The 11,720-nt window shown below is 38.3% G+C and overlaps 1 protein-coding gene across 8 annotated transcripts in view; it reads right to left on the bottom strand.

Annotated features, from left to right (window-relative positions):
• Positions 1-212: 212 nt before the first annotated feature.
• FAM228B (family with sequence similarity 228 member B) overlaps positions 213-11,720 on the bottom strand; it is a 40,806-nt gene continuing 29,298 nt past the window's right edge. For 5 of the 8 annotated variants that reach the window (XM_043917295.1, XM_043917300.1, XM_043917297.1 and 2 more), the window contains 4 exons: positions 9,902-9,989; positions 9,651-9,807; positions 5,529-5,633; positions 213-504 (listed from right to left, as the gene is read on the bottom strand). In XM_043917295.1, the coding sequence (XP_043773230.1) occupies positions 498-504; positions 5,529-5,633; positions 9,651-9,807; positions 9,902-9,989 (357 nt within the window). In that variant the 3' untranslated portion in view covers positions 213-497. Of the gene's footprint in view, positions 505-5,524; positions 5,634-9,650; positions 9,808-9,901; positions 9,990-11,720 lie in introns of those variants that run through there. The other 3 variants (XM_043917298.1, XM_043917293.1, XM_043917299.1) reach the window with 3 other exon arrangements.

Here is an 11,720-nt window from a genome sequence, read left to right as displayed (position 1 = left end):
GATCCTGCCTACTGAGCTCCTGGGAGCAGGAGTCAAACTCAATATGAGCCAGAGGCAGACATGCAGACCCAGAATCAGCGGATGGATAATCAAAAGGAGTTTTTAAATTTTCTAAAGACTGTTGGGAAAACCTATGGAGACTATGTGGGTATGGATTTTTAGGGTGCCTGACAATTTAAGGAAAGAGCAAGTGAATTGAGGTGGGTGCTAAATAAGGCAACAGTATTTTTATTTATCTCTGAGGCAACATTTAACTCCTGTGGGAAATACATTTGCAATAACTGTCAATATATAGTATGGTCATTTCTTAATTATCATACAGACAATTAGACTCAAAGACAAACTTCATTGCAGATGCTTTTCTTAGAGAACATTTCTTGAATGCCTTCCTCCGTCCTCAATCTGAGCGCTTCCTGCAGCAGATGGCTTCCTTTGAAGCAGCCTTCTTTTGTGTCCTGTTTGACCAGTCAAGGACCAGGGTGTGTACTCCTTGGTTGCTAAAACCTTTTGAAAGTGACAGAAGAGAAGAGATAAGTGTGACTGATATAGGGATGAGGGGTTTTCCAGAGCAGAAAGAATTCCTCTGCTTAGCTGAGCTGATCTCCCTGAAGCCTAGTCCTCCTGTTGGAGCTAAGTGGCCTGGAGGCAGGGTCCCCTCTAAGCCTCCTGACTCAGATTCTCCTCACTCCATCTGGATTCAGAAACATACAGACATTCCAGTACAGAGCCAACCCTATTACAGGTGTGACAGATTACTGATGTGGGATATGATCTGAGGGACCACCTATGGTCCTGCTTTCGGATGTCAGTATGTTTGGAGTGCTCATTTACACTAGGATTATTGTGATTTATAAAATACTAGGTTCCTTTCGTCCCTTCTCCTTTCAAACCTCTAAATCTTTGTCCTCCATCTTCACTGTCAGTTCATGAATGACCTTCTGATTTCATTGAGAAATCAGACTGTTTACTTCTGAAGTAAACAGTCTTCATTCACAAAATTCACCAAGGTGTCTTCATCTATATCCATGCATTCTGTGTCCTTCCTTCCTCTTACAATGACAGATTGTCCTGACCTCCAGTTGAGTCCTGGCTTCTACCTCTCCACAAGTAAAGGGGATAGGGAGGGTAGAGAAATGGATGAGGGAGGTATTTTAAGTAGACAAGTCATAGAAGCCTTCTTGGGAGAGATGATATTTGTGCAGGGGTCTGAGTGAGTGAGGCATGGAGAGATCTGGGGAAGGGGTGTTCCAGGCAGACAGAATGGCAGAAGCAAAAGCCTGATAAGGTGTGCCACAAAACAAGAAAAGGAACAGAGTGAGTGTGGAAAAAAGGCAGGTGACAAGGGTGGAGAGGAGGCAGGTGCCCAGCTGTACAGGGGTTAGAGGACCCATTAAGGAGTTAGGATAAAATCCAAAGTGTGAGGGAAGCCATTAGGATTCCTGGTTTTGGGTAGGGGAAAATTTTGGTATAATAAACATTTCTAAAAGACTATGGTGCTGCATGAGAACTCATTATACAGAGGCAAGAGCAGAAGAAGGAAGACCAGTCAGGAGGCCAGGTAAGACCACAGCGGCTTGAACCAGTGGTAGGACTGAGGAACTGAGACGTGAACAAGCTAACAGACATGAGCTAGAAGACATGGGAACTGAGTGAAAGCAAGAAATAAAAAATGACTCCTAGACTTTTATCCTGGGGGTCCTTCTTGGATTATGGCCCTATTCACTGAACTAAGAGAAACCTGACAGGAAGAGGGGCAGAAGTGCAAAAGTAAAGAATAATCTTGTTTGGGGCTGATTATATCAAGATACCCATAACTATTACAATACATAAGGAGGGTCTGTAAGTTATGATTAAAAAGTAACTTGTATTTTTCCTCACTGTCCATTAAAACCTGTTGTGTTAGGTAGTTCTCCAGGAACTTCTGTTTTATTTTCCTCACTGCACTTATTACTAGCTCAGTGATATCATATATTTGCTTATTTACTGTCCATCTTTCATCAAAATGTAAGCTCCATGAGATCAGAGATTTATCTGTTTTGTTTACCTCTAGTCTTCAGCCTTTCAAATACTGCATGGTTGAGTAGGTGCTTGTTAAAATTTAAGGAAGCAAGCAAGCACAGGGGAGGATATTAAAACATGACAAGTAAAAGGAATGAAACCACAAATTTAAGTTTTCATACATTTACCATGAGTGAGTAAAAACAAAAAAAGGAGCTCCCTTATCCTTTAGGAGTAGGAGTGAGGAAACAGAGTCAGAAAAAAAGAATGATAGAACGATTGACTGTAGACTCGGACTAACAAACCATTTCCATATTGATTTCTAACTGGGAGATGAGGAGGATGGGCTGTGACTTCTTCAGTCCACTCCTCAAAGAAGCTACGCTCCAGAGACCTGGGACACAGGGTGTAGAGAAGAGAATTGAAGGGTAGTAGCACCTAGGCCTAAAAGCAGTAGGCTAGGCTACTAGGTCAAACGGCACCAATTTTAACCATAGTCACCTTAGATGAAAAATCTGTGCTAGGTGAGCATCTATATTTCCATACATTTTACATTTGGGAACTTTTACTTTTCAAACCTTACTACTTTTAGTATACGGTCCTTTTGAAAAATTTTGCCTTTCTTGGCTAAATTAAGAGGAACAAAATTTGGGACACGTCTTGAGCATGGTTATCTGATAAATAGTAGAGAGATGATTGAGATGGTGGAGGAGTAGAAGAAGAGCAACAGCTCAGGAGAAGAAGCTAGGAAAATATACAGTCTGCCCTCCAGAGGACACTCCATTAGGCAGTACATGGAGTCTCGCTCTCCATACCCCTGAATCAGGAAAACCTGCCTCAGTTTCTTCTACTCACTCCCTCACCCTTTTTTGGCAGGGGGAGAGGGTAGGGAGGATGGCCCGCTGCCTCCTGTCTTTGGGAAGCCTGCCATACAGAGTTGTTCCCAACTGCTCAGATTTTGGCATCAGCAATTGCTGCTGTGTGTATTGCAAAATGGGACTACCCCAGCTCTCGCTGCATCCTGGTCCCAATCCCTGTCTTTCTCCTAGCTCAAGGAAGTTCAAGGAAGAAAGGTGCTCTTTAGAGTTGGCTTCTTTGGAACTTGGATTCTTCCCTCCTGATAACATAGAAAGGATGACCCTGTGTTTGTGGAGAAAGGAACCAGAAAGGAAAGAATTCTATCAACTCAACTATAGCATTTAATATCTTATTTAAATTTGAGGTTGATGAGTTCTATAGGAATTTATACGTTTTAATGAAAAATAAACAGCATTACTTTGCTCTACTAACATTTTCATCCAAAATCTCATTACTGCTTAATCAAACAGCTGAGTGAGGGTCCTGTGGCATAAATGACCCTCACCCCCTTACAGAGGTATACACTGTAACTTCCCTGAGAAGGTCTAACTCTGTCAAAGACAAATATGCCTTTTCCACTTCGATGCCTTAATTGGGTGGTGGTGGTGGTTTAGTCGCTAAGTCGTGTCTGACTCTTGCGACCCCATGGACTGTAGCCTGCCAGGCTCCTCTGACCATGGGATTTTCCAGGCAAGAATAACAGAGTGGGTTGTCATTTCCTTCTCCAGGGAATCTTCCCGACCCAGGGACAGAACCCTGGTCTCCTGCATTGCAGGTGGATTCTTTACCAACTGAGCTACAAAGGAAGCCATACTTGGGATGATTCCTTAATTCATGGAAGAAAATACAGTGTAATCTTCCTTCTTATTCAGGGAGATCTCATGAGTTTAAGCCTCTAGTTTAAACCCCTACACATTCCAATGATGCAATATTCTCCTTCATATCTGGGTCATACTCTGCTATAAAAGATATTTAAGGATAAAACCGCCCCTTTTATACAATATATAAAAACGAAATAGGACTAAAATGTTTACTATTCTAAAATCTGACTCAAACAAGTGTGTATGAGATCATGGCAGTTACAGACTGTAGAGGAACTTACTCTTTCAGAACCTAGTATACAAGGGTGATGCTGAATCAGTCCGTCTTTTAAGGACTTCAGCTGCCAAATGAATAGGGCTTAGTTTCAATATTACCTATTATTCCTCAATTTCAGTTCCCATGCAGAAGAGCAGCAAAGCGTTAAATGCCCCTCAAGGACACTAAGAAGTCCACATAGCCAGCACCATCTCTAACAGTCACCTGTTTCTACTTTAAATCTAATCATGAGGCAATTAGTTGTTCTCTCTGCTGGACATGCCAGAATCAAGCATTTCTAAAAGCCTTCTGGCTTCTGTCACATTATATTTGTTCAAAAACTTCTGAGTTTATTCAGAACAAGAAAAGGGAAACCCACTGCAGCTTACTTTGTGGCTTTTTAGTAACAGAGAATTATAAGCCAACCTCCTAAACATCATATGCCCTTCTGCCTTGCTAGGTTCTTTTTTTATTATTGTCAACAGTTTTACTGAGCTATAATTTAGTACCATAAAATTCATCCATTTTACGTGTTCAGATCAATGATTTTCCTATATTTACAGAGATGTGTAATCACTACCACGGTCTAATTTTAGAACACTTTTGTCAGTCCAAAACCTCACCCTTACTTACAGTCACTCTCCATTTCCAACTCCAGCACTAGGCAACCAGTAATCAACCCCCTAGCTCTACAAATTTGCTTTTTCTGAACATTTCACATAAATATAAATAGAATCAAAATTGTGATTGTCTTCTTTCACTAAATATAATAGTTTTGAAGTTCATCCATGTTGTAGCATGTGTAAGTACTTCTTTTCCTTTTAACTGCTAAATAATATTCCATGTATGGATGTACTGCATTTTGTTTATGCATCCACAAACTGATGAACATTTGAGTGCATGATGGTGTCATGAACACCCACTCATATACAAGCCTTTATGTGGCCATATATTTCCATTTTTCCTGGATAGAAACCTAAGAGTTTAATGGCTGGGTCACTTGGTAATTTAACATTTAACATTTGAGAAACTGATAAATTATTTTCCAAAGCTGCTGTACCATTTTATATTCCCTTCAGCAATGTCTGAGGGACCTCATTACTTTTAATCAGATGCTTAACAAGTTATATGTAGAGAAATCTCTTACTTTTAATTCCATAACTAGTAAATTGAGGTGACTCCCCATGTTACACACACAGTAGTCTATGTACTGCTTTTCTGCTGATAACCTCTCTTTACTCTGGGTACAATATTGTAACAGCTAGTACCCACCAGAACTAATCCAAAATTTCATTTTTACCACTCCAATTCAATTAAAAATCTCTTAACTTTTAACTTTAATATGAGTTGTTAACAACTTTTTTCTGCATCTGTGCTTGTTATTTCTGAACATGTCAGCTGTTTGTTCTTTAAAACTAGAAAAAGCTGAGCAAAGTGGCCATCTCACTCAGACACAGTGGTGGTAGATGCCTGATGTCTGGCCACAAGAGTCTGCTATATTCCTCAGGACTGACTCCAGCAACTTAAAATGATGGCAGGTGGTGGCAGTCAAGCAAGTCAAATAAAAGAACAAAGCCATGGAACAGCAGACTTACTTATAAATAACTGCTTTATCTTCTTTTTGGAATTCCAGATGAGGAGTTCTTGCCAAAGGTTTCAAGTCAAAACTGCTTTCATTAAAATTCACTTTTATTTTTAACCTTTAACAAGACAATATGTGTGAGAGGATATTCAGAAAACAACACTAGCTTGCATTTATGGAGAAATTATTGTTATATATTGACCACTATGTATACACTGTCCAAAATACCATTATTTCAAACTGGTGTGCATTCTTGGGTATTTAGGAGTTGCTGAAACTATGATAGAGATTGGTTTACTATTTACTGAGGACCTAGAATCAGGTAGGCAAAGTTTAAAGTACTCCTTATATCCTAGAGCTTATACTCTAAGTGTAAAAAGAAGTTACAGAGATTGTGTCATTTACAAGCATAAATGTAAAATGCTTTTCCTAAGAAAGAACTCCAGCACCTCATTTCTCAGTCTCCCTTGCCATAAGGTGGCAGCAGGTGACTTAGAGCCCTCCCATCTTGCCCCAGCTCAAGACTGGTTGGAAGGATGATACCAGCCCTGTGAGGAGCATCCACTGCTGGCACAGATTACAGCAGAGCTGGTGGGGTTCTAGGCCAACAACTGGAGCAGCAGCTTCCTGGTTCTGCCATTTCCTGACCACAGCAGAAACGACACATCCCTTGGTCAGTCAGTTCTACACTGTGATTTGGGGAGTTATTTCTGAAATTTGAGCCCTGTTTCTTACAACCTCCCAATGATTTTGTGAGCAGCATAAGTCCTCAATGAATGAATCCTTTTCTGGGGGAGGGGGAGATTCAGTTGTCTAAAACCAAGAGCCATTATCCCAACTAACATACCCAGTACCCCCAGCTTGTAAATAGCCACACAAAGAATTAATGGAAACAATCAGTCTGATGCTGACTTAGTCAGAATGAACCTTCCTAGAGAATGTGGACTTTGAAATATGTTTTGAGTAAAAGAAATTGGTACAGCAAACATCTAGATTAGTAATAAAGCATTACTCACGAGAGGACAAAAGGGTTTCCTGTGTTAATAGGTCTGAGAAGGGCTAATGTAGTGGCTTATTTGTCCCCGGGAACTTTCTTAGGCAAGGCTATCCTGGAGAAGAACTTGAGATGAGAGTAAATACTAAGGGAACCAAATGACAATGAAAAGGCTGGATGAGAAGGGTATTATTGGATAAGACCTTCTCAACTACCTCTGCTTTTGCTCAGAGAAAACTAAGAGTATGGGCAGGAATGTCCTTAGTCAACAAATCCCATGGCTTCCTCTCAGTTTGCTACACTCCAGAGTATCTGGCATAGGGCCTGATCCCTTCTTGTCACTCTTTCCTCTCCTGACATCTGTGGCAAACCACAGACTGCTTCTTCTGTCTCCTTTTCTTCTTCCCACCTCCCAAATTTTATCACACAGCCTTTCATCTCAGAATTTTTCTTTTCCCCAGTATTCTCTCCTCAGCCTATCCAATTCATACTTATCCTTTTATTCTCATTCCAAAGTGAATAACTCTTTTAGTTCTCCAGCCTCAAATCCCCTTCTCTCTTGAGCTGTAGTCTCACTTTTCCAACAATCTGTAATACATCTTTACCTGAAAGGACCACAAGTGTATAAAACTCAGAATAAACAAAACTAAACTCATCAACTGCATTTCTGAATCTGCTCCTCCCATGTTCCATCTTATGCTGATAGCACCTCCATCCTCCCAGTGGCCTATTTGATACATCAGAGTCTTCCCTGAGCTCCCCTCCTCCCTGTTCACCATATCCAAACATTACTTCATTAGTCCATGAAACAAACACTGATTTTGGGTCGCTCAATTACTATCCTCAAGGAATTTACAGTCTATGTATGTGTATATACACATATATATATGAACAAAAAAATATATAATAATGGCTGACTAGGAGCTTGCTCTAAAGCAGTGATCTTTAAGCAGTTTTGTTTATATACTCCTAAAAGAGTTTTGAAAAACCACATAACCCCTTGGATATTTTAAAGCTGACACCTACAATTTTTTCATTATAAGTTTAAATAGTTTGTTTCTTGTTAACAGATTTTAAAAATATCAACTGTCCCTTAAAAATCAAATATTCATTAGGTTAAAATGAGTGTGGGCCTTACTAGCAATGAAAATTTTAAGATATTGTTTGATAAAATAGATTTTAACCACCATATTGAATAAGGCACACCAAATCTAAAGCAATCACATAAAGCTGTTTTAAGAGGATTATAGCTAATATATTTTGAAATTCTGGCAGTACCAGAAAACATTTCAGTTATACTTTAAAAGAAGCATCACTAAATTATATAGCTTCAACTATCCAAATTCAAAGCAACCCAACACAGACCAAGTACCCTGGTTCTATAGCATGCCTTTAAATCAATGAATTAGTTAAAGTAAAATAAAATATATATGACAGGGAAATACAGAAAGGCCTGTGGGTTAAGTTTTCTTGCTTCATCATTAAAATCTCTAAAAAGCCACTATTTTTATTTGCTCCTTCATTCAGTATCTTAAAATTTTTACACACAGGTTGAAAAGTATGCTTTTCTTTTAAAAAGTGGGATAAGAAGTAATATAGATGCAGGCTTGTTCTCATGCAGATCAACTTTTAGGAAGAGTACCTATAGACTTATGAATCTGGAAGCTGAGTCTCTTAAAATTGTCCATGCCTATGTATACCTTGGAAAGTCTTTACAGACCATCACTGTATATTTTGAAATTCACAATTTGAAATTCACTGCTTTGAGGGAATCCACTTACTTCAAATACCTAGACCCTGGATAAAATGTATCCTTTGAGGTGTCACTAGCCTCACAAGAAAAAGAAGGGTCTTGAAGAAACAGACATTCACACACAAATGTAGCACAGGCTAGAGGTATGGGAAGCTAGGGCCATAATGGTGGGCAGCAGGGGCATGTGAAATAACAGATAATGACCCCTGATGACAGATGGAAATAACAGAGCTAACGGAATACTGAGCCCTGTCTGGGCCAGCGGTAAGGTGGGGACACTACACTTGAGAGACGCCACTCTGAGCCCAGACCTTTGAAGAGAGCTAACTAGGCCCAGGTTGATGGCATCCCAGCTACCAGCAAAGGAAGAAACAGAAGCAAATCCTCTGTAGAAGTTCCCCCAATTTAGGCCAATAGGACACCCAAGATAAAATTAACTCACAAATAAAATTCATGAAGCATATGAGAAAGCAAACCATTATAATTGACAGTCAGCAGGGGAAAAGATTCAGCATCCTCAAGAAATACAGAATTTGGAATTATCAAATACAGAATGCAGAGTAGCAGTGTATAAAATGTTTAAAGAAACAAATAATCTAATCACCATGATAAAACAGTAAGAGCCCATTAGGAATGAACAAGCATATGGGGTGGGGGGAGAAAATTTAAGAAATTAAAATTTTAATATTCAACACAGTGAAAAAAGAATTAGTAAATAGGAAAAGATAGCCAAAGAAATTATTGGACTTTCCTGGTGGTCCACTCGTTGAGAATCTGCCTGCCAGTGCAGGGGACATGGGTTTGATCCCTAGTCCAGGAAGATTCCACATGCCATGGGGCAACTAAGCCCATGCATCATAGCTACTGTTGCTCTGCAACAGGAGAAGCCACTGCAATGAGAAGCACACTGCAGCTAGAGAAAGCCCGTGTGCAGCAACAAAGACCCAATGCAGCCATAAATAAATAAATTTTTAAATTAAAAAGTAGTAGAGTCATAGATGTAGAAAACAAACATATGGCTACCAGGGGACAAGGGGGAGAGGGATAAACTGGAAAACTGGGATTGACATATACACACTACTATATATATAAAGCAGATAACTAATAAGAACCTACTATACGGCACAGGAAATTCTACTGAATACTCTGTAGTGGCCTATATGGGGAAAGAATCTAAAAAAAGAATGAACATATATATACGTGTAAATGATCCACTTTCCCATATACCTGGAACTAACACAATATTGTAAGTCAATTATATTCCAACAAAAATTAAAAAATATATATTTTAAAGAAATCATAATTATGACAAAATTTGTATCACTGTCTCAAGAAAAAGTCTTCAAATTCTAAAAGGTTCCTTAAATTTCTACTATATTAATCATTACCTGCTCCTTTTACAAAATTCACTTTCTATGTAGTTTGGAGGCAGTCTAATCCACTCATTTGGAGTCATTAAATGCCTTGAACTAGAAATTCCTGGGAATCTGGAATGCAGTTTGGCCTTCTCAACCTCTTTAAATTCTTTCATTGTATATATTTTGCCTGTAGGACAATTAAAACCTAAAATTAGCACTCTTAAATGCAAGTGCCATTGCTCTTGGGTTATGAAACCATGTAACAATTAGAAACTAAGTACCAGTCTCACACTGAAGAAGAATTCTTTTCCCATCATCTTTGTCATATTGTGCTTTTTTCAAAGGGTCACGAAACGGTGGGATGGTAACCTATAAGAAAAACAGTTCTTTGAGGACTGGGTTGCAGGTCTTTTTTGGCCTATTCTAAGCATCCATGCATGGCTCTTATGCCAGAAGAATCAAATGGCATTCTAATTATTATATATATTTATATATATATATATTTAACACATTACAAAGAGATATGTGCACTCCAGTACATCTCCAAGCAAGGCTTTCCAGCCAAAGAAGCATGGTAAGCTCTTGTTTTAATAGCCTTTTCAGATTATTGTGGATATTCTTTTAGATATTATACCCAAAATCAGCAAGTGGCAGTTTCTTAAAGGTTAGTGATGATGTGGAATCTGAAACCATATCAATGAGTTATTCAAACTTTGCTACATTAAAATTCACTGACTTATCTTGAACTCTGAATGGCTCTTTTATCCATATCATTAATTGGTGGTTTAGAAAAAATTAGATCACTGAGTTATATGAGGTCTTCCAAATGTTAATACATTTCATTATATAATAATCACATTCATTAATATCATTACCAATGTATCAGTAAAGTCTTTGAGTACTGGGACACTGTCACACTGATGATGGTATGACTTTTCAAAAATTCAAATTTTTGAAAGCTCCCATTTTATCATTGGCAACAAATACCATTAAGTTGTTTCTCTTAAGGCAGTAGACTCACTTCAGTAATTTTCTAGAAAATGTCTGCCAAATATCCAAGAAATAACCAAAGTCTATAAGTAAAAGTGATGTTCCATGAAAAACAAAATCAGCCAGTTCAGCTCAAATTTTAAACAATCATACTGTATTTCAATACACAAAAGTATTCTTTGCATACTTTCCATTTCATCACACAGAGTATTAAGAAGACCAAGATCTGAGGTGAGGAGGGATAAATTAGGAGTTTGGGATTAGCAGATACAAACTGCTAGATAAAAAACAGATTAAAAAAAAAGGGTTGTTGGAGAAGGAAATGGCAACCCACTCCAGTATTCTTGCCTGGAGAATCCCATGGACGGAGGAGCCTGGTAGGCTACAATCCATGTGGTCTCAAAGAGTCAGATAAGAAAAAAAAAAAAAAAAAGGGTTGTACTACACAGCAAAGGGAACTATATTCAGTATCTTGTAATAAACTATAATGGAAAAGAATCTGAAAAAGAGTATATATATTACATATATATAAATCACTTTGCTATATACCAGGAACTAATATAATACTGTAAACCAACTGAACTTCAGGAACTAATATAACATTGTAAACCAACTGAACTTCAATTTAAAAAAAGTGGGGGTAAGACCTAATAAAATTAATAATGTTTACTGTTTGATCAAGGACATTCTTAAGTGAAACTGAATTGTTTTTTTACTGTGAGTGCATGACAGTGAAGAATATGACTACTAGTATAATTTGTGACACCAACTTAAGTAGTTCTAAGGTACTTGCTGTTTTACCCAATGCTGTTTTTGCACCATCAGTGCAAATGTCAACATAATGAAAAAAAGCTGGTAATATTTAGCACTATTATGAAAAGTTTTGGCCTAATGGACCCCCTAAAAGGGTTTTGGGGCTGTCAAAGTTTTTGTACATCACTTTGAGAACTGCTGATATAACCTCAAATTGCTCAGCTTATCTTAAGAGGTCACCTATCAGCTTCATTTAGAAAGTCATCATGGTGAAAGAATAAAAGGAAATTTTGGTATCAGGGAGATCCGGTTTCAAATCCCAATTCTCACCCTTACTAGCTACGTTACTAGTTAATA

Source organism: Cervus elaphus, chromosome 11 (genome assembly GCF_910594005.1).
Source record: "Cervus elaphus chromosome 11, mCerEla1.1, whole genome shotgun sequence".
Classification (NCBI taxonomy): Eukaryota; Metazoa; Chordata; class Mammalia; order Artiodactyla; family Cervidae; genus Cervus; species Cervus elaphus.
This window is presented reverse-complemented; position numbering and strand designations above follow the sequence as displayed.